Source organism: Dermacentor albipictus, chromosome 1, assembly GCF_038994185.2.
Source record: "Dermacentor albipictus isolate Rhodes 1998 colony chromosome 1, USDA_Dalb.pri_finalv2, whole genome shotgun sequence".
NCBI classification, from domain to species: Eukaryota; Metazoa; Arthropoda; class Arachnida; order Ixodida; family Ixodidae; genus Dermacentor; species Dermacentor albipictus.
The window spans coordinates 262,859,050-262,886,089 of NC_091821.1; the positions used below are offsets into that span (position 1 = coordinate 262,859,050).

General features: G+C 47.0%; 1 protein-coding gene across 4 annotated transcripts in view; it reads right to left on the bottom strand.

Moving 5' to 3' along the window:
* LOC135902874 (serine/threonine-protein kinase 17A-like) overlaps positions 1-27,040 on the bottom strand; it is a 220,337-nt gene that overhangs the window by 48,685 nt on the left and 144,612 nt on the right. For 3 of the 4 annotated variants that reach the window (XM_065433151.1, XM_065433149.1, XM_065433150.1), the window contains exons 3-5: positions 21,349-22,011; positions 16,194-16,335; positions 12,840-13,008 (exon numbers count right to left, since the gene is read on the bottom strand). In XM_065433151.1, coding sequence (XP_065289223.1) covers positions 12,840-13,008; positions 16,194-16,335; positions 21,349-21,557 — 520 coding nt within the window. In that variant the 5' untranslated portion in view covers positions 21,558-22,011. The remainder of the gene's footprint in view (positions 1-12,839; positions 13,009-16,193; positions 16,336-21,348; positions 22,012-27,040) is intronic. The other variant, XM_065433148.1, reaches the window with a different exon arrangement.

The following is a 27,040-nucleotide window of genomic DNA, read 5'->3' on the forward strand; positions in this document are numbered from 1 at the left end:
CCTCCTGCGTTCGCCAGTGACGTCACGCTAAAGACATCGCTGCGTGGTTGTAGCTCACCTGTTTTCAAGTGTTACCGGCGTCTTTATCACTTTTTCTGGATCATGCTTTTGTCCCACTCTGCTTCGATTCGTCCATTTCTTTTTTTAGCTCAGAGCAGCAATGTTCGCGTACAGCTCTTGTCGCTTGCTAAATTTAGGTCGTAGCACAAAAGCCTGTCATTTAAAGGAAAGCACTTCCTTTTTTTTTCCTTGTTGCGCTGAGACCTAGTTCTCCGGCAGGGAGTTAATTAAGGCGCCTTTCGATGGTATCGTCAATAGCGCCACAGTATTCTCTGCCGTTTTTACACGTCTTTAAGCCGACATTCCTAGAAAGACTTAATTTCCAGGATGTATTTGTGTTTATAGAAGCACATGTTTTTAACCTGTAACGTTATTGACGGAAAGATAAAACAACACACATCTATTTCAACACTACGTGAGACTCGTCCAGTAAAAAAGAAGAAAAACACATTTGGGAAGGTAGGCTAATGGTAAAAATGATCACTGTATATTGAAATATGGTGGGGGGGGGGGGGTAGGGGCACTGCATATACCGCAATGCCAAAGCCTAGCAACAAATATTTAATGAGGCAAAACAGGTCCTTTCGTCTTCAACAGCTCAATTTGTGTTCAGCCTCGTCTAATTTCTGCCTATGATTTATTGGGAGACTTAGCATTATGGCTGACATTATAGCTGCCGAAGATAAGAGTAAAGAGAGCGAAACAAAATAAACTTGTCAGCTGCACACAAAATAAGTTCTAAGTTCAGCAGAAGCGTGCCGACCTTATAGAAGGCGCGAAAGTACTTTCGTTACTAAGAGAGCGAGCAAGGCACCAAGCAAGCACACAAACAGAAGGAAACAAAACAAAAACAACTTGAGACCACCAGACACGTCGCAGTGACATTAGCCCACGGCATGTCGAGGTCTAATCGGCCCATGAGGTGAACGCTAACAAGTCAGTCGCCCCGACACACAGCCTGCGTGCGTCAGCGTGGACGATTCCATGATTCTCTATAGTAAGTCGACAGGCGTTTTCAATGATGACGCACATGTACGTGAAATAAAAACAGAAACACAGGGCGGTATCTGCGCTGCGCTCACGTATGCAGCTGTTGCCGTCTGCTCGGCAACGCACGCCATGATTTCATCTTGCCTCCATTCCAGCCGAACGTGGCCAAAAATTACAGCTTCTACAGCGAGTCGAGTAAAGGTTGAACAGCACATCCCCGTTAATCCTTCCTCTTATCCCTAACAGATAGCGCATATAGGTGCTTTCTATAACAAGGGTGGAAACCCAATGAGCAGTAGGAGTGAAAATGGCACCACCATTCCTCCACGTTCAGCAGCTGTGACAACGTGCGCAAAAAATATTTTTCACCTGCAAGTGCGCTAAGTGGGGCTGCAGTGACATGTAGTTTTCGCTAAACGCACAGAAAGCAAGTGTACTCAGCGGTGTTTCTTTTCACGGTAAATTCGGAACGTTACAAAGGCAGACGTAGGGCATAATGATGTTATGCGAATCGCATTCTCATCATTCGCCTCTCTATAAAGAGAGGTTTTTAACAATTATCTGGGCACATGTAGCGGTACGAATACTGACTGAAACTTTAAAGCGCTATGCTTTGCCCGCTTCACTATCACCGACTACGTCATGGCACCTACCCGAGGACCTGAAAACACGCATTCAGGTATGCTCAGGCACGGTCTTATCTGTCAACGCAAAAAACTCTGACGAAGGCGGTGGTATGGCAGAGACGTTGGCAGGTAACAGACCTTTTTTTCTTATATGCGTCGCTTCTTTCTGAATCGCGTGTGTATGTATGTGCGAGCGTGGGCACATGCGCAAATGGTACAACACTTTCTGACCACGAGTAATCGACCCTGTGTCAGCCCGGCAACATCGGGCTGACACAGGCCCGATGTGGCCTGTAAATATCACACAGTCTAGCTCAGGTATATACACTCCTTTAGCTTGCTCCGCTGTGTTGGTGGAAGAAGGAAACACAGTACGTAATGAGAACCGTCAGAAGTCATGGATAGACTGAAATTCGTGTCCTGGTTAATAGTGGAAAGCCTGGACCTTACGATGCCAGTTCAGGGCAATGATGACGCAGCCACCTGATCCAGAGTCCGGCTAGGTGCTCAGTGGGTTGGCTTCAGTGAACGGTTCGTTGCCAATTCGTAACACCTATTTTAGCTTGCAAAACGCCGTGCACACGACGGCTTATTGCTTCGAGAATCTCCTCCCCCAAGACTTTTCAAAAGGGTATTGTGCGATCGGAGTCATGAAAAACAAAATGTTTCCTGCGATACCTTATTTCTATTTGCTTTTCTCTATAGTGGGCTCGAATGGCGCTGAAACCTGCGCAGCAGCTCCCGGTGAGTGCAGTGCTCCATCTACTGTCCCTTGGTTGGCCCGATTTTTTTGTTTTCCTAATGAGTTGAATTCTGAGGTTTTACGGATCAAACACCCCGATTTGATTATGAGGCACGCCGCAGCGGGGAACTCTAGATTCATTTTGACCACCAAGGGGTCTTTAATGCGCCCCCAAAGCATGGGACACGAGCGTTTCTTTTTTCTTTTTTTTGCATTTCACCTTCGTCGAAATAAGACCGCCGCGGGCGGGATTTGATCGCGCGACTTTGTGCTTATATCAGCGCAACACCATGGCCGCTAAGCCACCGCGGCAGGTCTGTTTTCTTACGCGGTGCACAACACAGAGTCATTTATTGGTATTACTATGCTGTTCGCGCTCTCTGCCGTCACACCACTAAAACCCATGCTGCATCGTGAAACTGAAGTTTGCTGCAGTGGCAGAAAATAAAAAATAAAACTCGCACTAAAAAAGCGCGCTACATATCCACAATATCGTGAACATGTTTACTATCAATTAACAATACCGTTACCTCAAAGTACTCCTTGGTGGGCTAATTGGTTCTTGTTGTGCGGATAAACATGAATGATCACAATATTGAAATGAGGACCGAGGCAGAAAGAAGCAGACAAGGGAAACGTTTACTTAAGACTTACTTGGTAGAAGAGAAAGTATCATCTCACATCTCTTTATGCGCGATATCTAGCAAACTTTATTGCAGTGCCCGTACGTGCACAAAGTATAGCGCACAACAACATGGCCAACTGGTATAATGTGCCCGTAGTGTTTTCGGCCCCGAGGAGGCTTGCCATATTGTTCTTACAAACCAGTGAGTGCGAAGCCAAGAAAGGTGGCTGCAGCAAGAAGAATGCCACGCCACCTGTAGAATGTACAGTTGGAGTGGACCACGAAATTCCACTCTCGCCTGTATAGGTCAGACTCGCAGATGCGTAAACGTTCGATTAATTAAATTAATTAATTATGGGGTTTTACGTGCCAAAACCACTTTCTGAATATGAGGCACGCCGTAGTGGAGGACTCCGGAAATTTTGACCACCTGGGGTTCTTTAACGTGCGCCTAAATCTAAGTACACGGGTGTTTTTGCATTTCGCCCCCATCGAAACGCGGCCGCCGTGGCCGGGATTCGATCCCGCGACTTCGTGCTCGGCAGCCCAACACCATAGCCACTGAGCAACCACGGCGGGTCGCGTAAACGTTCGAGGAGGGGAACATGAATTATCCCTAAAAATAGTAGTGACGAGATGCACTCAAGTGGTGCACTGCATGTATTGCACGTGCCAACCATCGTTTCAGATTATCAAGATCCTAGAAAGGAACACAGATACCGCGCGTGAAATCATGTAAGCTTTCCATATAGTTTTTTTTTATGGGGTTTTACGTGCCAAAACCACTTTCTGATTATGAGGCACGCCGTAGTGGAGGACTCCGGAAATTTTGACCACCTGGGGTTCTTTGACGTGCACCTAAATTTAAGCACACGGGTGTTTTCGCATTTCGCCCCCCATCGAAATGCGGCCGCCGCGGCCGGGATTCGATCCCGCGACCTCGTGCTCAGTAGCCGAATTCCATATAGTTTGGAAAGGACAGGATGGCAGCAGTTAGTCAACGGTATGTTTACAGAGTCGATGTGAGATTTCAAAATAAAATAGCTGGAAGTGAGCGCTTTTCCTGCCTCCTAGCTTCTGCCTCGAGCAACACTCGTCTTCATTTCACGATCATTATTTTTTATGAGCACAACACACTCGCTCGCGCGCTATACGTTTCTTACCAAGGTGTGTAATGTTCAAGGACTTGGAACTGTGCTAGTTGATAATTCATCTTAGTAAGCTGCTTCAGAGCGCAAAAGAAAACAATCGCATGTACGCAGGCACTCATACACAAAAACACTGCAAGCCAACCCCCCCCCCCCTCCCCGCCCCCGCCCCCCCCCCTTTTTTTTTTTTACAGAAGTGCTCGTGTGGAAAAAAAGTGGGGGGACGACAACCTTTTTTGGAGTGTGTGCGAGTATGAGTGCGGGCCTGTGTGTTCTTTTGCGCAATTGAACCACTTACTAAGAGTGTAATGTGAGCTGGCTTTGAAGAGTGTTTTCCCATTTGCAATTATGCTGTCAAGCGTCGTCGATGCGCGTTGACCGTTTTGTGTGCGCCATGGATTGCTTCGGCGCGCCTTCTAGTTCCCAGTTTCCACATCGATGAACAGTTCTTTAGAATGCGGCCGTGTTTGATCGCCGGTTCTCGCGCACCCTCGCCCTGCGGTGATACTGCACCCCACCTTTGTGTGAACGCGCTTTTACTTTTTTTTTTCTCCGTTCTGTAGCGTGTGCTTCTTCCGCGTGTCAGCTCACTGCGGGTTGTATCTGGCTGCTCGTCAGCTGTCACTGATTGGTCACGGCCAATGGGATCAAAGCAGGATTTCATAAAGAAATTATTTCAATCGCAGTCGAATAATCCATCGATATCAAGCAGCTCAATGAAGGGCGGTGAGGATTCGCGAAGTCGAAGGAGAGTACCGCTGTCCGATTGCACAGTGACAGAAAGTATGGTGGAGCCTCTATTCAGCAAGAGTGTGCAGCTACTGAAAATCCAGTCAGAATACACAAGTTTGATATCGTAAACAACGACCCCTTACATGATCATACTGACTGTTCTTTGAAAAGATGTGTCAGTAGCGTTCCCCTTGAACAATTATAGCAGTACTTACGTTGGAACGATGTAGCTGCAAACACTAAGCTCAGGTTGACTATCTGAATTTAGGCATACTGACGAAAATTCACATGATTAATCAACCAATTGGTTATGAAACAATAATAATTTTGTTGAAATAAATAGTTCACTGTCTTTCTATCCTAGCTACGCTTCATACAACGCTTCGTACTACTTGGTGTCTTCTGCTGCCGTTTCCTGGCGACACGCTAGAGCTCGCACTGCTAACATAAAGCCCCGCTCTTTAGGCGACGGACGATCTATACGAATTGACATCGGAAGAAATACTGCTTTTTGCAGATTAAAGTATACTACCTCTTGACAAGTATACATACCATACAACTAAAATGAGCCTACATAAAAGCCTCTCAATTGACGCGACTTTGGTCACCTGATCTGTGGAGAAAGATGTGAAGCAGAGTTAACCGGATATGCATGCAGTGTTATAGATCAATGCATCATTATGCTGCTTATCAGTATGCACCACGTGAGAGCTAAAGGTGGAAGCCAGGATGAAGTCGGTATTAGTGTTCTCTAGCAGCACATGTCACCTTACTAGAGAGGAAACCATTTATTGGCACTACGGATATGGCGATCATGGAAGGCTGTTCCTCGCGTTTAATGCGTTTAGCATTCATTGGGAACTAACCATAATTTCCTTGTGAATGTCTAAGCGTTCCCGTGTGCCGACCCCGAAGATAGTGCAGCCTAACACAGCGCTAAAAACCGCATGGTGGTACAGGTGGTACCATGCCGTGGCGTGGTGGTAAGGCGAGCGTCTTCGCATTCTTTCCTCGTGACAGACAGTTTTCAGACGCGGTCGTAGAGACGCTGCGCCTCTGGTCGCAGTCGCTGCACGGGGTTGCCTGCTGGCCAATGAGGAAGTCGCGCTCGAAGTACCGGTTGGCTCGCGCGTACGACCTACGCTCAGTCCGCACGCCCTTGCGGTCGCCTTCTGCACGCGTGTGGACGTGAGGAACACTGCACATGTCGCACATAGGCGCGCAAATTTCCGTTTGCTTTACACGCGTGGACCGAAAGTAAATTGAAATGTGTGAACCTGTGTGCGACTTGTGCAGGTTTGAGCATGTCCGCAAGCGTGTGGAAGGCCGTGTGGATAAAGCGCAAGTGGGCCTTAAGACACGGTGGTAAGGGCAGCGCCACCCATAACACATAGCGCAACATATATTACAAAGAATAACCACCTGTCAAAGTATGCTAAACATATTCTTGGATAGCACATGGGGTTGGTTCTCCATAAATTTTTATCCATCAGCTTTCCGAGTTGTTGGATGGTGCCAGAAGGTGAACCAGAATGCTGCCTGTTTGGAGCAGCGACCGAGTCCGACTAAGAGGTGGATGGTTCGAAGTGATGATGATTTCTAATGTCATCGTCTTCGAAATGGGGCGGCGACAAACAGTGACCTCGCATTGAGCTGATCAATATTAAAAATATCTATTGCAATCTAGCATTTTGCCTATCTCTAGTTAATATTCCTTCTGTTTGCTATGATCATAGTTTCTTACTATAACACCTAGAGGGAAATCTGGCTCTGCTGCGCTGTGGTATGCATGCGAATGCCGGTACTTTGTGGATTCGGATTGGCATCGTCCTCGGAGAGCCAGGAGACCTTGAAAACGCGCCTGGGTAGTGCAGTTTCGTCTGCCACAATGATTAATGTCCTAATAAAATTACGCGTAAAAAGTGGTTTTAGTTTAATATTACACAAAAACATGTTTCGTTTAATTGTGATTAACTGTGATTCGATATACAATTATATGAAAGGTAAAAAGTATCAGTGGACCGTTAAAGTTTGAGGACAGACGACAAGATACGCGCTCGCTTGGGAACAGTTGGTCGTCTGTTGTACCTTTTCTTCGCTTAATTGATTACGCATTGTCTGTGAGTAAACTTCATTAAAAGATATAATTTGGGTGGGTGAAAACCTTTTATGAAGATCGTATTTGAGTGTAGCCATATCCACGTTTTAGACAAAGCCTCGTACAACACAAGCTAACACAAGCCTCGGATACCCATATATCGTCATTCCCATCACGACACAGCGCTCTTCAGAAAACTCGCACAGACGGTGACACCAGATTTACCGCTTAATATATGAGAAACTCTATGGCTATGATCGCCCGTTGCCCAGCAGCTATTCTCGATAACCCGTCTTTGTCGTCGCCGACGAACCGCTGCCACGCGCTTCCAATCATGCTCGGTGGCCGTGCAACTTGACACCCCTCGTCTGCTTGACTCATGGCTTAATGGTTTCAGAAATACGAACAAAGACATGTTTCGCTGTGTGACCTTCTGCTTGTTGAACTCGACTTGGCGAATTCTTCAGCGTGGCGAAGCTTGTCAGTGGGGCACCACAATGTTTTACACGGAGTCCACAAAAGCAAAAAACCCACGGTTCCAGTTAAAGGTCGCGAAAGCTACAAAAGCTTCTTTCAGTGAGAAAGGAGTTTTGTCAAGCGCACACAAACTTTACACGGACGTCGGCCAGTTGCGAAACACGGGCCGTATCTGTCCATGGCTGCTGAATCCGGCCCGCAGATCGGCGCTACACGTGCGGAAATATAATGAAAGTGCTCAGGTTACTTGAGACCGTGCCGGTCCTTTGTCTGGAGTGCTGTCTGCCTGAACTTGAACATTGCACTGAGACAATGTCTGTATTGACGTGAACAGCAAATAAAGTTGTATGGAAGTTGAAATGCGTGGCTACTGTGCTTCACGATGAGTTTATCTGAAAGACAGAGCTGCCGATGTTCACAAAGTCGTATACTTGCACTCAGGTCCAGAATTAATGTTCTGTTGAAACGTACTCACGCAAATGGCGGAATCTTGGTCCTTCAGGAAAGGCTTCGAATGTATAATGGAGGTACACGTAGCTAAGAAAAATCTGGTGTGCAGCTATCGAAGAATGCTTGTGTCTTCGCGCTTCAGTGCTGATGGCGGCACGGGCTAAAGTTACAATTGTAGCAATGCAACTACTCGTATATAGCGGCTCTATACACAAGACTCTGGGCAATGCCCTCTGGCAAACAAGCTCGTACATATACACGGAGGGGGCACCGGCGAAGCGGTGCCTGATCGCGCGACCTTTACGGCCCCCTATACACGTGGCCCGCGAAGCGTGTGAGAGGCTCGTTACGCGCAGTCTCGAGAGCGCCATCGGGCCGTTGAGGAACCGACCGCCTGCTAGGTTTGAGCGCGAAAGCCGCTAGCTATGTACTGCGTAGATGGCTGCAGCGGCGACAGGCATCCCAAAGAGCGAGCCACAGTTCGATATAGGTTCGCGCACACAAGAAAGGCCCAGAGGCTGCTGTGCATGCACCACGAGCAGCGCGATCGCCAAAAGCCGCAGCATTCGGCGCACCGTTCTGAGGAGGCTTGCACCGGAGACACCAGTTACTGAAGCCAAGGTGACGCAAGGAGTGATGTCAGGTGGCTTCTAAAGATGCATTTCATAGGACATTTTAGCATCACATGTATCCTTATTGTTCGCGGGAACAGCGCCGGCTTTGAAGTGGCGTAGATACCTCAATCACTGTGTGCATGATGAAAACCGCGCTTGCTTGCACACATAGCGACAGCCAGTAATAGCATATTGAATGGTTCAATAACAATCACGGCTTTTGCTTTCTTCACACGTATTCGAGGCGTCTTGCTCCTTACGATGCGTCAGAGGGAGGAAGCCGGCGTACCGCCGCGATCGATGCACGGATAAGCAAGTAATGTCGACAACTTATTAAGGCGAAAGCATTGTATGTACCATAAGGAAGAGAATCCGTCGTTGTAGGCAACAAGTGGTACCAAAAATCATCATCAGCGTCTTGTATGACGTAAGTAATACAGACAAAGATAGAACAAGTTAGACGAAGGTCACTTAAGGTGAAGTAAAGTGACTGAACGTGGAATAATGTGGATTAAGGTTGGTACATATTAGAACAAGGTGAATTAAGGTAGAGTTGTGAAGGACACGTGACAATGTAAGACGTACATTATCATGGACATAATGCTTTCTCATTCAAAGCACGTAAGAATACTTAAGGGGCCCCTCACCAGGCCCCTTAGCAAATTTTGGTTACCTGATGGAAGTTGTTACGTGTCCTCTACGGAGCATTCTGCCGCAAATATTTTTCATGTGGGCTCATTAATAGCCGAGATAGAAATATTTCAGTGCCGCGAACCCATGATTTCAGTAGGCGAGTTTCACTGCACAGAGAGACTCTCTCCACTCGCCCCGTCTAGCATCCCCAAACGAAATTCCTTCCCCTGCGTTCTCCCATGCCGGACCTCGAGGATCCCGTGACACATACGTCACGGGCCCACTTTCACTTTTTTTCTCCTCACTTTTTTTCTCCTCACTTTTTTTCTTTTCTCTCTCTCTCTCTCTTTCTTTCTTTCTTTTTTTTGTTTTTGCGGCGATGCGTTTTTCCACTGGCGGCGTTACGCGCGAGCTGTTATCGTTTCGCGCAGCGCACGAATTTGCGCGCTGTGCACAAGGACACAAGACCACCGGTATAATTCAGTGCTACACGAATACTGAGGCAGAACAAGCTGATAGCGGAGCATGATCACGCGCTGGACCACGGTAGAAAATGGCATAGTTTCGGTGCCTGCCCACGTGACCGCACGAGCGTGGGAACAAGCAGACAAAGTGGAAGTACATCTCTATTGCCTCGGTGCGAAGTAAAACAAAAAAAAAAACGCGCAGACATTCCGTTTGCGTGTTTTATTATTTGTCTAAACCTAAATTCGCCAATTCAATCAACAGATCACACGGATAACGGATGATGTCTTGAATAATTCTCGAAGTCACATGTCACCACGAGCGACGTCGCACTGCGGACACGACTACGTAGGCGCAGGTACACGAGTGCGTCACCGTCCGTCTTGGAGCGCGGCGGCAACGAGGAGAAGGAAAAACGGCGTTCAGTTTGATATTTCAGATCTTTTCGCGGCGCGTAGCGATCCAATACTTTGCGGACACGATTGTTACCGCGCAATATGCTTTGCGCTTGTTAGCTCAAAATGGCCAGACCTGGTGAGGGGCCCTTTAAGTGACTGTCAATTTTTTGTCTTACGCCTTCTGTAAAGCACACAGAATGAAGTGCAGCCTACAGGATGCTTGCATCTGTAAAAAAAGCATAGAGGGATATATATTGCGCAAAAGCGCGCAGGTCACCTACAGAATGTGTAGTTAGCCTATGTTTCCGTAGTTTGTGAACCAACTGAAGAACAAAACATGAATTGCCGGAAGAAAATGAGGAGCGATGAAGAGTGATAGCGAGAATAGATACCGTTTTATCACAGCTGCTTTTCTCGTACTATTTAACCTAAATATATGGCAAACATGTGGCAAAGGTCAACCTACCGCTAGACGCAGCACAAAGCACCTGAACTGCCTCAGCTATCCCCGTTCCTGTTTGTTTCTTCGCTTAGCTGAAGCGAAAAAGAAAACTCACCGCCCAAGCACTCCGTACAGATAGTTAACCAGCGAAGCTGAAACGAGCGGCCCCGGCGTTTATTACTGGATTAATCCCGACAGTTCAATAAACGACATCTTTGTAGGCTGCCGGATCCTAGGTACGCAGTTGCTGCTGGCGCTCGGCTGCACGAGCCTGTTCTTGTGCCCGCGGGTAGCAGCATCGGCACGGTGTAGACGAACCCGTTCCCGGTTCTGCTCGCGGCGTTGCTGATTGAAAGCTGCCTGCTACTCAGGAGTACATATGACGCGTAGCCTATCCATTTAGGAGCCGGAGAAGTACTGCTGCGCGCGCGTTCGGGTGCGACGGGGAGCAATGATGTCAACATTGGCGTAGCCAGTCGCGCGGCTCTTTTTTTTTTTTCGCGCATGGGTTTGCGCCGGAGGAGTTTTCAGCCTACAGGCAACAGACGGACGGACGAATCGGTTAGCCATATACAGCTTCGCTGCAATATTCCTCGTAAGCGACCTCTATAGGGGCCGCTTGAAGCTTTTGCAGAGAGTTTTCAGCTATCACGGAAATCGGTCATCCAGCTGTCTGTCCTTCCCTGAAATTCACCCAGAGCTGGAGACGTATAAGTGGCGGTGCTCTACGGGCGCAAGTTAATGTTGTGGTGCGTAATTTTCGACTCATGAGACTCCCTTTTCTAGTTGTAAGATATGGATTATGGAGACAGTAATCTTATGATAACGTGAGCGAGCTTTGGTAAGTGCAGCTGCATTCGGATTCCGCTCTTGCTAGATCGTGGCACAAGCTTGAGCATCATGTAATTCAGCTGTTCCGTGCATTATCTGGCAGAAGCGTGCTGCTTTTACAGCGAAGCTGTATGCCTCTGCCGTCCAAGGAAATTTTCGAGTCGTTGGCGTGGTAAGCAAAAAACTCCCCATACGTGGGCCGATCCCGAAGATGGTGCAATGCCGGGCCGACCGGCTAAGGAGGTGCAGTTCGCCATTAAGGGGCCCTCATACACAGCTTCGCTGGTCATCCTTCTTCAGAGTGGAAGGACACCGAGTTTTTTTTTAGCCCGCATTTTTTTTTTACAGAACTCGGAAAAAAAAAGCTATATATGACTTTTTTTTTTAATATATGGGGTTTTACGTGCCAAAACCACTTTCTGATTATGAGGCACGCCGTAGTGGGGGACTCCGGAAATTTTGACCACCTGGGGTTCTTTAACGTGCACCTAAATCTAAGTACACGGGTGTTTTCGCATTTCGCCCCCATCGAAATGCGGCCGCCGTGGCCGGGATTCGATCCCGCGACCTCGTGCTCAGCAGTCTAACACCATAGCCACTGAGCAACCACGGCGGGTTATATATGACTTGCCGAGGGCTACACGAACACGAGGGCCAATGAAACGTATGTTCGATACAGAGTTCGTCGAATGCGTTTCCGCTCGCTAATGCCTTGCGCTGCTTGATTTTCTAAAATTGTTAATCTGCTGTTCTTTGCGTGTGTGTGTGCGCGCATATCAAAAAGTTACCTGTCGAGTATTCTCAGTAATTTCTCACTGTCTTTGTATGCAAACAGCATATCCCAACAAATTGGTTAGCATAATAAACGTAATGCATTTTAGTATTTATTACTCTTCTAACTCAAAGGGCACATAGAAAGCTTAACAATGCGCTCATCCCTCCTGTAAATACTCCAACATTGCTATTAAGCCACAGATGGTGCCCAAAGTAACTAACATGAGGTGTCAAAAGCGAAAGCCACATTAGGATTATTTTGTATTGGACGCTTGTTTTTTCTATGCAAGGCTTTTACAGAAGCGCTGAAACGCCGCAGTTTTCGACGAAACAACTAAACAATTCACTCTACGTTTGGGCTAGTGAAGATCACAACATTTTTACAAACGTGTCTCTGGTGTTTCGCAGGCGCGCGAGGTACGTCACAGCGCACAACAGTGAGAAAGGCTTAACATCAGTGGACCAGCGTTTTAAAAATAATATAGCAGCCGTCTACCAGTGTAGTCCGTCCGTCAAGAAAGCCACGAAACGTCAGTCGGGGCTTTCTTGATATGTACGGTACGTCCCTCACCGTTTGAACGTCGCATACTGCCAAGGTCCTCAATGTGAACTTGAAAACTACGCGCGTGCATCTCGGCTAAAGAAATGGTAGCAGCAAAGAACTTTCCCACAATATAGACGACGTTTCAAACGAACTCGGCGTCGGCATTTGGTCAACACTCCACCACACTTGCCTTCCACCTTGACGGAGGCGAAGCCCGAGTCGCTCCCGATACCGTTCTCGACGACCACCTGGTACTTGCCGCTGTCGTCGCAGCAGGCGTCCCGGATGCGCAGCTCAGAGCAGCAGTGTCGTTCGCTGGAGACGCTCACGCGGTCCCCGGCTGGCAGCACGGGTTTGCCCTGCGAAATCATCACCTGTACGGCAGTCTCGGCGCGCATGCGCTCAGTGTTACGGAGCCGTCTTCCTTATGTGTCACTTCTTTACCTAAGCGATAACAAGGCGAACGCAGAGTCCACATGGAAACGCCTCGCTGCAAACTGCGTTTATTATCTTTGTTGCAAGCCCCGAATGTAGAAAAGGGCTGCTGGACAGCGCCCGGCCATGCGAGAAACGAGCACGCCGGCTCCAAGGGTCAGATCAGACTCGGCGCGCTCGTGAGAAAAGGGGCTCCGAGTAAATTTTGAGCACTTGGGGTAATCTAAAATGCGCACAGAGCATGGTAAACGAGCATTTCTGTATTCGCCACCAACGAAATGAACGAAATTCTGGGGTTTTATGTGCCAAAACCACGATTTTACTGTGAGGCACGCTGTAGTGGGGGACGGCGGCTTCATTTTGACCACCAGGGGATCTTTAGCATGCCAAAAAATGCACGGGACACAGGCGTTTTTGCATTTCGCTCCCATCGAAATGCGGCCGCCGCGGCCGGGATTTGATTCCGTGATCTCGTGCTTAGCAGCGCAAGACCACATGCCACTAAGCCACCGCGGCGGATTCGCCACCATCGGAATGGGGCCGCCGCTACCGGGAATCGAAACCGCGACCTCGGGCCCAGCAACTGGCAGAATCTACAGCCACTGCAGTGCATCCACCGCAGCGGCTGTGACGAAAAAAGGCCTCAAAAACAGAACTGGCGTCTCGTCTCTGGCCCGTACATGCTCCACACACTCAACAACACTCATACTCGGTAGTGACAATATATGGCATGCGTGTGTGTGGGTGTCAGTCACTCTTAGTCAGTTCTCGCACCATGCGCGCTGATGTTGCTTACCAGATAACCTAATGCGTGTTGCTTTCGTCAGGCCCCGCACCCTGCATGGGGCCACTTTTGCACCCCTCCCACTGATCGCGCCGCAGTCGTAAATTGTATTGCACATCACCACCACGAGCGCTGGTTTTGCTGTGAGAATACGGTGCTGCCTACGCCGAGCGCCATAAATTTCTGTTGCGCAAACGTTCATCTAATGTGGAATAAAAAGAACCAAGAATGAGCGCTTTATAACGTTGCAAACATGGAGCGACATAGAGCGGCGGTCGCGAGAAGCCGACTCAATATTCAAGCCAGCTTCGGCTGGGCTCACCATGTGCTCGCTCCGCATGCGGCCTCACCCCAACCCCTTCCCCCCATATTTTTGTCCTCATAGGAATCTGAAGTGCGGCTTTCGCTGCTATACGAAAACGCGTGAAAAAACAAAAGTTGCCGCCGCTGTACACGCGACTGAATATTGTGAACATCTTCAGGCAAGATAAGACATTGATCGCTTGAAGCTTGAGTTTCACTTCTTGCAGGCTGTAGTTCCTACCGTTTCTATTCCTTCAGTAGATACGCGGTTACTGCATTTAAATCAAACTAAACTGACAATCTACGAGCAATTTTGACACGATAATGGCCCGGACAATGTTTATCTAATGATAGAAAGCATGCCTGTTTTCAGTGGGCAGGGAAGAGTAGAAAGTCTCACCAACATATGATGTGATTGCAAGCGACCACATATCACGACAGCGCTCGACATGCAATAAGCACTGATTTCAGATAGAACATGCCCAAATGCTCACTGAGTGATAAAATACAGTCTACCAATCCATTTCTTACTACCGCCACATGCCAGTTATTTTCGGTCCTTGTTACCTGTCCTTAATGACCAACGAGATGGTGTCCATCTTTCGTGAAGGTATGTACCTATGTGCTCCGAATGTTGCATGAAACCTAACAACAGTCACTCCTGTGTTTTCGTGTATTCAGTGTTTTCTTAATGAATGTACAAGCACTGATATCAATTACCAGCGTAGATTGTCATTAAATAACCTGCTCTTGGCCTATAGTTCTTTCTTTCTGAGTGACATATTTGCCGCAAAAGGCACCCACACAAAAGGCAAAGGAAACACGCAATCGACGACGCAGGCGGCCACCCTTGTCATCGTGTTTGTGTGTTTATTTTGCCTTTTGCACGTGTGCTTCTTGTGGGAATTATCTCACTTAGCTGGTCATCGTTCCGTTAATTACACAAAGTCCATAAACAATTTTCTTAAGCACAACTTCTGCCAGACTTCTCGCGTTTGTATGACACTGTCTAGAAAATATGTATTTTATAGCACATTTTTCGCATGAACACTGTAAGATTGCATGTGTGATGTCAGTATTCCACATACTGTTATCTGTTTGTCACACAACTGATGCTTACTGAGCACGTCGAACATAGTTACATTAACACAAATCGAAAACAAAACATGATTATTTGCCACTAAAAAATAACTGTACCGCAATGTGCCATTTAAACGAGTTTCTGGGCCCAAAGCAAGATTAAATTACGATCGCATGTAGACGCTTCGCCAGACAAAACGCATCCGTGCTTCCGGGAACCGAGAAGCGGCTTTCATGAATGCCACATACCACCACTGTTGCATACGTATATGTGTTCACATCGAACACTGCAGTGGCAGAAGAACGCCAATTCAAGTCCTTTTCTTCAGCTAAGTGTCCTGCGCTTTCACTTTCGGAAATGTGTAGGGAAAGCGACGGCTACACAGGCAACATGGCTTCTCATCAGCCATCCAGCTGATCAAGCTGTAATGTATTTATACCCTGAATGTACTGAAAATAAATAAATAAATAAATAAATAGGAGGGCAGTAACAGAAGGGAGAGCTTAAATGCGCAGAAAGTTGCGCATGACTGACAAAAATGAATAAAACTACAATAATACACGATAACGTAGGTATGCCGCAGTATAAAGTGCTGCAGTGGAAAAAGAAATGCAATAAAAATTTCTAGAAAAGGGTTGCAATTGACACCTTACCAGCAGGAGGTGAATCGTCAAGCACACGTGTTGTGCCCTCGACATCGCCTCCGCTTCAACAAAAGTCGGTGGCACAATAAACCGCATGAGTGAGCCACCGGGTTGACAAATTCACGCTGAAGGAGAAGATACAGCGCAATAGAGAGGAAGTCTGGAAGGGATAGCGCAGTCCGCAATCCAATCCATGTCAGTTTGTGTCTCGCACTTCTCCGTCTGTGCTTCGCTGTATCTTTTCCCGAAGCACAATGAACCAACCGGACAGGTAACAAGTTTTACTGGTAAACTCACGCCTTTGGTCCAGGTGACTCGCGGGGCCGGAGTGCCGACGAAGAGGACACCGAGGTGAACGCCGCCGCCGATGACCGCCACCACGCTCTCGGGGCCGCGTACGATCTTGGCCGGCAGCGGGTCGGCCCCATTGCAAGACAACCTGCGAGGACAATACGCGCCAGCACAGCCCGCTGTTGTCGCTGCTGTTACCCGACCGAAACGACACGTAGCCACGAAGGAGGTTCATGTCGCTGACGATGATGTCCTCGAAAAATTGCATTACGCACTTCTGAGAGGCCGATAATCGGGTTGGTAGCAAAAAAAAAAGAACCCAAAAAAAAGATAAATGAACATATAAAAGAGGCCGATCATGTGTGATATACGACTGGCGATCAAACATATATATTGGCTGTTATTCTTTCATCCCGTGGCTCATACCCGCTACGGCGGAATAACAAAGAATCGTGTTCAAGCAAAATGATAACATATAGCAAGTTTGTTTGAAGGCTGTGGCTGTACGTACGTTCGACCTTTCCCTCCAACTTTCTGTACAGATACGTTGGATTGATTCGCGAGTTTCTTTTCTTCTTTTTTAATGGAAGTGGGTCCGACGTTTCTCGTTGGTTTCGCCATGTTGGATACGTCGGGCACAAGCCCGTGGAACAGCTAGATACACGTTTCCCTCTTGTCAGCTCTTATTTTCTGCGTGGTGCGGTGCAGCGTGACATGCGTGCCTGTTTCGGCGCAGCTCGCGCAGATCAACCTGCTCGCCAACAGCTGCAACAACTGCCGCATCGGCCGCGCTGATGCTCGCTTTCACAGCGAAAAAAACAAACGCATTCCATTTTCGACGCGATGCTTTGACAGCGCGTGCTTATCGCAAATATAGCATTACTGTAATTACGCTTTGCTACCGATCCACTAAGCGAAGGGTGGAAATCCGTTCGTGTTGCAGAATTTCACAATTACGAAGACCAAAGTGGAAACTACAATCCACAAATTAACAAAATCGTTAACTAGCGAAAGACGGGAAGCGCAACTCTTCTCCGTACAGGCAGCTCCGCTGAGCGCTCTTGCAGTCGCCCTCAGTTTTCGTTAAAAGAAATGAAATTAAATTATGGGGTTTTACGTGCCAAAACCACTTTCTGATTATGAGGCACGCCGTAGTGGGGACTCCGGAAATTTCGACCACCTGGGGTTCTTTAACGTGCACCTAAATCTAAGTACACAGGTGTTTTCGCACCCATCGAAATGCGGCCGCCGTGGCCGGGATACGATCCCGCGACCTCGTGCTCAGCAGCCTAACATCATAGCCACTGAGCAACCACGGCGGGTTCAGTTTTCGTTCGCGAACAGGAGCGAGAAACGCTTGTCGTGCCGGTTGCTTTTTTTTTTTTTTGCTCAAAGCGGTTTTTTTTCTGGACGCTTCTTTAGCAGAGTGCTTTAGTCATATTCCTAGGAAAATCACTAATAAAAGCTTGAAAATTTGTTACGCGAGTTACAACGTCATATTAGACGCCATCGTTCTGGATACGATTCAAAGCATTTTCGGCCGTGTAAGTAGAATACACGCACTTCCTCTTTGATGCTGCTTCGTGTACTTAAGGTAGTTAATGCCGCACACATGGGGTCCTGCGCAAACGTGATCGAAAATACGCGTACAATATCTCACTTCCATGGTAATCACTGCCAGCACGGCTGAGGATTCGCTTTCTAACGAAACATGCATTGGCTGTTTGTGTTTAATATCTCATAGATTAAATGTCAGAGTAGAACGTACGTAAAGCGTGCGAAAATTTCTTTTGAGAAACGCCGAAATCAGCAAAAATCAAGCGGCAGTAAGCTAAGCAGTTTGTGGTCAGTGGTTACTATTGCAAGCACACATACAGTACCAAGTCGGCTGCTTTGTTAGCATTGCAGTAATATATACGCTTGCTAGCGGGTTCGACGCCAATTGACGAATCTTATTGTTCGTATGATTTTTTTTTCTTGTCTGTGGCAGTTTGCCGGACGTGGCGGAAACCTTTTCGACACTATACATCTCACAAGGCGTCATCATTGCTGCCGGACTGACACAAATATCGGACCGTCGGATCTCACGTTTAAGTTTCTTGCGCTGTTCTTGCCCATACAGAGCACATGTAAGATCAGCAGAAGAATCGTATCGTATATACAGAGAAATAAATGTACTTATCCATACGACCCGATTGCGCATTATAACGACACGTGCTCCTCCCTCATGTCTGCGCAGGTTCCTAGCTCGCACATGTGATGACAGGAAGGTGCGCGCGCGTGTATGATAAGCAGCTCTGTACGTACTCGTTCTTTAGAAGCATACATACCAATCAATAATATAAGCAATCAACAAAGACGCCAACAAAACAGTACACTGCATGCGTAACGTGAAACTATAAACATAGAATTCACTAAGTCGAGAAATTTTCACTCCTTGCGTGATTATAGATATTTGCGAAAGCCGTCGCTATATATATATATATATATATATATATATATATATGGTGTTTTGGCCATGCTATCGGAATGCTATAGTGAGGATCCCTGAAGAGCAGCGGGTATAGACCTTTTCATCGGGCGAGGAGAAAAGGGCGCGCGGCGGGCCTGCCCTCCTCTCTGGCTTGTGCGATCCGGCGCAGCGCTGCTTGAAAGTATTGCTGTCGCGTGCTGAGGAACGATTTGGAGATGTTTTAGCTCGTACTTTGTGAAATTTACGCAATTTCCGTTTATATGAGGTCGTCAGGGAAGCCATTCGGTGCATCGGTAACTACAGTACGCGGAAATATCTCTAGGGGGCGAAAACATGCGACGCGCATTATCAGCCGCGGTGCGTGTATGTGTTGTGCACTATTTTGCGCATATCGGCTGTAATTCAACGAAGAGAACCGGCGTCTGTGTATTAGCAGCTTGGAATGGTACATCTGCTCATTATCGAATCGCTTGGAGTAGGGGCTAAAACATGTGCGGCCATCCGAAGGCAACCATGAGACATCTAAGCGGCAGCCGCTATCAAATATTTGTGATACACCGGCATCGTTCTCACGCATTTCAAGTCTAGTAGGCTTGAAATCACTAGATGTCTATGCTAGCCTCCTGCATGAGGCCGATGGCGCTGCTCAATACAGCAATCACTCCGGTTGGTGAACCAGCATGATACATATATAAGCCATGTGCTTCGGCATTGCCTTTTTGCCCTGTAAAGCCATAATATCCTAGAGGGATCGCATAAAAAGAATGAGATGGCTATTATTGAGGACAAGATTTCCCTAATACGTGTGAATGCGCCGTAGAGAACGGAACGAACACAAGCGAAAATAAAATTCGGTTATCATCCTCTTTCTCGAAAAAGAAAGAGAAAACGGGCTATAAAGCCGCAGTACGACCTCGCATAGTCACGCCGCGCAACGTTTATAGATATATAAACGTTGATGCCGCATGCTTGGACCATGCGCTATATACAACAAAGATGTCTGCAATCCAGCACCTATACCGCTGCTTAGGATGCTCGCGCAGTTCGTAAACGGTCGCTTTGCTGGACAAGTATAGTTCACAGTGTAAGGTATGCTGTTATTACTAACCAAAAAAACAATTTTATTCATGGGTGGAAACCTCAACCACCAAACCAAGTAGTCACGCAATGTAATCTGCACCTAACAGTTTGAACGCTTGTCAAAGTATAACAGCACAGTTCCTATCGTAGCAGAACGGTACCCAAGTTGCTACGATCGTCGCGTATGTTTCATTGCTCCTAAACCACAGCTTAGAACTAGAGGATAATACTGCAATAAGGTCACATTAGTGAATGGAACTTTCAGAAATACACAATTGATCTCCGAGGCTGATTGTAGGCTCGAACGTGCGCGCATGCACAGCGCTGCGTGCTCCGTCTGCCTCAACGCCAGCAGAAAGTCCGGCCATGCCGACTTAAACCACTTCAGTACGCCTCACAGAGCCGTTTTCCACGTAGAAGACGACACGTCATACTAAATAGACCGCATGAGCGCGAAAACAAACGCCATGCAAAACGGAGCGCTCGCCCAAGCCAGCATGCCGACTGCCCATAGATGGCGCCACTGCGTAGCAAGATGGTGATCCCCATGAAAAAACAGACGACAATGTGAACAACGGCGTCGTGCTCGTGCCACGGATGAACATCGTGTCAACGACGCTCAGCGCGAGCTTGGACCACGCGTGGCCGGATGATGATGAATGTCGTGAAGCCGCAAACACGACCAAGCGATGGAAGTACAATGCAATCAATCGCTTCGAGGGCGCAAATTCTAAATCTCAGAAGAAATTTCTCGACGCAGGATTTGTATTTAGTGTCTCCGTGTGTGATCGACTGTGGTTCCAGGTTTAGGGCATTTCGCTTGTCTCTAATCCACTCTTTGTAGGTGCACGAAGTAGCGGCGCAAACCAAGTAGCAGGCCATTGAAACATCTTTGGCTAATAATTACGTAGAGTGCATGCGAAGCCATGTGAATAATTTCAAGCGACGTCGCAATGGGTAATCGTTCTAGATGTTGTTTACAGCTTCGCTATTCAACTACCTTCACAACGTGGATTGAAGCCCAAGTTTTCTTCTTATTCTGCAGCAGCTTTTCGTTTTTTTTTCTTTTTTCCCCGTAAACGTAGATGTATACGTCAAACTTATTGAAGTGTCTCGTGTGTCGTATGTTTAAGCGTCATGTAGTACATGCCAATACAGAATATATAGAAACTATAGGACTGTTAGAAAGCACGGTAATAAGTTGTAAACATGATCAATAAGAAAAGCACGACAGCGTTTTGTTAGTTTTGCCATGTACTTATGGTCAATAAATTCAGGGGGCCCTCTCTTTTAAAATGAATACTGAAGGAATTCGCAAGCTTTTAAAATTTTGTTTCAGTTAAGGGAAAAAGAAGAGGACCTTACATAGCAGAAGTGCTCAGCATGAATTTAATTATCGGGTGTTCGCCAAGCGCTCACTATTTTACACGTTTTGCGCAGCTAAGACGATCGCGAAACATCTGACACGAAGTATTCAATTAGTGATCTATCATTAGACTTATTACAGCCTTCAGTTGCGGATAAATTGCATTGAATGCGGTCAAGTAAGGCCAGACCATCGTTGGCGAATACCTTCTGTTGCGCTCGCCTACAATTTAAGGTACTCACCTCACGGAGTCTTCTTCTGTTCCGAGAACGGCCTGATGCTCTGCAGTTTTCGGCAGAGCTTTAGTCTGTTGGACGTCTCCTTTATGAAGACCATGCGGGTCTTTGTTAACCTGATGCGATGATTCGGACGTATGAGGGTATGCTACGGTACGAGGTCCATCACATTCCTGCAGGACGATGACCTGCGACGGCTGGCCGGAGGGCACCATCGCCAGATCGAGCGTTTCTGTGGTGTCAGGGGACGTGTTACAGATGGTCCCAAGTTTGCCGCCGTTTTGGCGAGCGTTGACAGAGTCCAGGCAGTCGCTATCACTAAAACGGGATGCAGTCGCAGCCGACCTAGTGGACTGGAGTAAGGTTGCAGAGCTGTCTTGGCCCTCGGAGCAGGTTCGGGATACGTCGGCGTCATCGCACTTCAAGGTCGCAACTCTCCGTTCTTGGGTAGGAGATTGAAGCACGTGATGTGGCACCCGGTCGGGATCATGCGATGACGGATCTGCGCTTTCGCCAGCACCCGGACGGCTGTTTTCGCCGGGCTTGGCAGAGGTTCCCTGCGCACTCGCCAGTGACGCGGGCACCTCGGGACGTACAGGACAATTCGCAGGCCGGCAAAGCGGGCACGTCTGCGCCGATGTCTGCAGAAGAGACGACACGCCCGTGCACCTGTTTCCAATGGAGCAGAGAAGCGTGTCATCGTCACGAGTCACGAAGCCCTTTCGAGTTCGAGCAAAGTGCATCAAGTGTACCTCTAAAATGCTTGAGCAGGCATGCTGAAAGGGGGGGGGGGGGGGAGGGTGATGTTCTGTAAATGCCCACCTATAGTGAACTGTCCATTTCGGCCATCGCAGATTGGCTGGAGCTGAACCAACGAGAAAAAAAAACAAATTGTTGGACTCCTGTTTATTTCTGGCTGTTACCCGAGCTCAGCCAATCAGCACTGCAGCAGCAGCCGATATGAACATCCACACTAGGTGGATATTTATAAAATACTCCCCCCCCCCCCCTTGAATTAGCTGATCGAGTTGCCGCAATTCACAACATGCCGTTTGTTTGCGTATGTCTGACAACACGAGGTTCAATTTATTGCGTCATCGAAGACATCTGCGAGAATTTATGCACACGATCACCCAGGATAAGCAACCTGCGGAAATACTCATACCTGCGCTGAATGGTCACCCAGTGGTGGTTGAGCTGGATTAAAATTCGTTTCTTAATTTTTTTTTCTGAGGGTTGGCAAGGGGGGGGGGGGGGGGGACCCGTGTCTCACTCACACTGCGCGGCAGATCATGGCTAATGCCGGCTGCTCTTTTGTTTTACGCACCGCCCGCGGTTTTATTTCATGTCGAACAAACAATTTAAAAGCCGTCTGCGGCAGACGGCGCACTTTCACTTCTTCAGATAGACTGCCAGATGTGTTGCACATAATTTGCATAGCAAATCAAAATTTAACGCTAGTTAACATTTCATCGCTAAATAACCTTTTAATAAATAATTTCTGGGCCCATATTGCAACTGCCGAAATTAAGCTGGATAATATTGTTGAGAGGCAGATGCAGGAAATAGTCTTTCACGCAGGTTAAAGCAACACCACCAACACGAAAGACGGGACTCTTAAAGCATGGCGCCGGCAGCCTCCAGCTGATGACACAGAACTTTGAACTATTACCCGCCGTGGTTTCTCAGTGGCTATGGTGTTGGCTGCTGAGCACGAGGTCGTGAGGTCGAATCCCGGCCTCGGCAGCCGCATTCCGGTGGGGGCGAAAAAACTCGTGTACTTAGATTTAGGTGCACGTTAAAGAACCCAGGTGGTCAAAATTTCCTGAGTCCTCCAGTATGACGGGCCTCATAACCAGAAAGTGGTTTCGGCACGTAAAACCCCAGAATTTCATTTTTGAACTCCTCATTTCACTTCGCTAGTCCTCTTTTTCACCACGACACAGGCGAGACACTATTTAATCCACATTTGCTTTGCAGAAGTTTTGAACTAGCACCAGTTTCCGGATATATGTCCCGATACCTGCTCAATAATTCATTAGCGTTGAAATTAGCCGCGACCTGAGTGCACGAGGGAGGTTTCAAGGAAACTGTTGAAAGGGCGACTTCGAACCCCATTTCAGAGGCGACTATCGCGAAAGTTGCGCTGTAGTTGCGCCAAATATTTTACTATGTATACTTCTACGCTTGAATTGCACAATTCCAACACTGACGTTTAAGTGAATGATTATTATTTTAACAGAAATTTGTGAACTATAGCTACCTGACCATCACGATTTTTTGCTTAGCATACTTTTTTTTTGTTATCTTTAGCGACAATTTGGTATAGCGGGGTCTTTAGTAGTCGAGCTTTCCACACCATCGCATTCGATAAACAACACCGAGAGCAATTTTCCTACAAGTAATGTTCACCTCTTCAAATAATCCACTTGAAAGACCCAGTTACGTTATGTGAACAGGATATTCTTTAAAAAAATGCTTGACGTAGAAATGGAAAAAGCCTTGGGCGGGGGGGGGGGGGGGGGGTGGAGGAGGAGGCGGGGCATATACACTGCCACTGTACGAGCTCGTGGACGCCCAATTCTCAGCATACTCGCCCGGCGAAGTAGCTACGGACAAGCGACAATACCCAGCGAAAAGGTGTAAGACCAGATGTGATTGGATTAGCGGCGTGCGAAAGGCAATGGGCACGAGAACGCAAAGCTGATGCCATGAGGGCTGTGTCGTCCGTTTCGTGTTCTCCAGGTTCCACCCGCTTCCTCATCTTCCTGCTCGAAGCCCTCTCCATCATTTGGTCGTGTTCGCTTAGGGCCATAGTTTTCTGGTAAAATGATTCAGGCGTGCAACAGAATCTTTATTAGAAAAATTCTGCCCTTTGGTGCTGTATAGGATATAATACCATAATTTCTTTTTCTGACAAAGTCCGGGGCATATGAGTTGTCCTTAAGTTGATGCTTCTTCTTGGAACTACTAACAAAGCTCAACCATGCATTCTAACCCGTGAGTGGAGCATAAAAGAAAGGGATCAGACTTTATAATGTCTTGTGCCCTAAACAACCATCTTCATTCTCAAAGTCTTAAGTGAGGAGTACTACGGCACAAAATTCACTTAGCCTCTTCAGAACGCAAAACATACCATACCGTCTCGTGCATTAGTTCATTATTGATGTTAATGCACACGGCTGTTTTTGTCCCGGTAATGCCGGGACAGTAAAATTGGAATAAATTCTTGACATTTATTTGCGGCCATGGAGACTGCGTTTGTAGAAAAGAAAAAGAAATTCATATTTTTCCGTTATAGCTTAATTGCTCAATTAATCAATTAGCAATATGTTTGCTAAACCATTCACAGCTGAAAAATTACTCCAGCATATCAATAACACAACTATGGTCCTCGCATTAGCTATTCCAGGTTTCAATCAGCATTTTGAGGCATCAAACTCAGCGTGGCATATATGACACATTGGGCCTTGCAGGGCCGTGGTTGCTTAGCGGCTATTGTGCTGCGCTGCTAAGTACGAAGTGGCGGAATGAAATCCCGGCCACGGCGGCCGCATATCCATGGGGTGCGACATGCAAAGAGGCTCGTGTACCGTGCATTGGGAGCACGTTAAAGGATCTCCGGTGGTCAAAATTAATCCGGAGTCCCCCACTACGGCGTGCATCATAATAAGATCGTAGTTTTGAGGTGTAAAAACCCATAATTCAACAGATTAATTACAGGGCTGAGACACTGTGGGCCAATATTGATCGTCCGCTTCCTCTTGTGCTTTAATTCTACTCATTATGAGAAATAAACCAGCCCGCTCTCAAGCCTTGCAAATCAATCGCAGGATAAAGCGATATTCGTTTTTGTCTTCGCGCCTGTACTTGCTGGAGCCCCCTGGACTGTCACCATGCACCAACTCACCCGGCAAACCACACTACTAAGCGAGTTATCAGTTTAACGTTTTGACCAAAATGACTTTCACACTCAAAGTAGAAGGGTGTTGAACAAAAATTGCTAAATAAGAACAAGAAGAAAAAAATAAAGGCATGTGGCCACAGATTAGAATGTTTACATAGAAGGCAGGACTACGCAGCCTCTTTTATTAGCTTTGTTTAAGATATTTGCGCCTCTCGGTGGCGCTTGTTAACGCTGCTAGTTTTTCCAGCGAAGGAAAAGTAAAATTTGGTGACATCAGTTCTAAAGTTCATAAAATACAAATGTCCCTGGGTAGTTGTAGATGAGATACATCACGAACGCCCACATTCGCAAGCACAAAAATGCGGTAGCACGAAAACAAGAGGCACGGAAACAAGGAGACAAGATTATATATGTGATTCCAGGAGAAAAGAAGTACATAGATGAAAAATACAGTAATGAGATTTAGTAACCTCTAGTTATTCATAGTTGTTTCAGGAAACAGTACTAATGCGCCTGCCGCACTGTGTCACGATGGCCATGCATCCAATACTTTTAATAATCATACTGGCCATCTTTCCGGGATATGTGGCCTTGCTGACCACATCTTACGTGAATATTATATTTTAAGCAAAGTTTGCTTCTCCCCAGGATTTGCTGTAAGCACGTATGTCTCCGAATGGGCGACTTATGTAGCGCTGAAAGTTGACCTGTAAGGTAGTGCCAGTGGGCGTTACTCTGTTCTACGCAATGAAGAAATACATCCCGATATAGAACCCTCACATATATTTGTGCACTCATATGTATGTCCAAAACACACAAGCAGCCTAAAAGAATGGGGCATGGTATTGAACTGCCTTCTTTATCCTAATTTTCATGTTATCTATAGTTCATATTATCTATAGTTTATCTTAATGTCCAAGTATATGTGGGTTAATCCTTTATTATTCAACTGAGTATCTGCCACCGAGTGCTCCAACTTTACAGGGTGTCCCCGCTATCACGCAACAAGATTTTAAGGTATGCAAATGCCTTGTAGCTGGACAGAACCAAGGTAATGTTGTTTGCCGTCGCTTGGAGATACTCATATTATTTCTTGCATTCCGCCTAATTACATAACTAGTCTTCATTAATTATAATCTTCGCAAATATTACAATTACATGAAAAGTGCCCTTATACAATTGTCGATAAACATGAAGAACTCCAGATACAGCTTTCTGTTGCTCAATACGTGCTACGTAAACGTGTTTCTCCGAACGTGAAAGAAGCACGCGTATACACGCAACGTGCCTCGAGCGGCCAGTCACGCGGCAATGTTGCGCATATTCGCGGGCTGACATAAGTCATCAACTTGCCGACGCGAGCACTTGGTAGAGTTCGTCAACGCTGCGTTGGACAACTGTACCTGCGAGGCCCTGGGCTTAGGGTCTCTACTGAGTCCCTTTTTAATTTTTAATAAAATGGTCATTTCTCTCTTTCACTATCTCTCATCAACAAGCTTCCCCCAACAAATATAAAACATCGTAAATTCTATGTGCTGTGCGTTGGATTTGCATAACTCTTACAGTGTAACAGAATGTGCTCTGTCTTAATCAGCAACATAAAAAATGAAACAGCGCTGTCAGTCTTTTCTATCTTGTACAAGAAGCATTTAGCATCAGCTATGTCATGCCGAAGTATATAAATTGTTCTTTCAACAGAGCGGTATATCATCCTCGTTGCAGCAAATAGCATATTAGAGGCTATCGCATATGATCGTAGTTTCCTGCGCAATTGACACCCCAAGTTTCCTG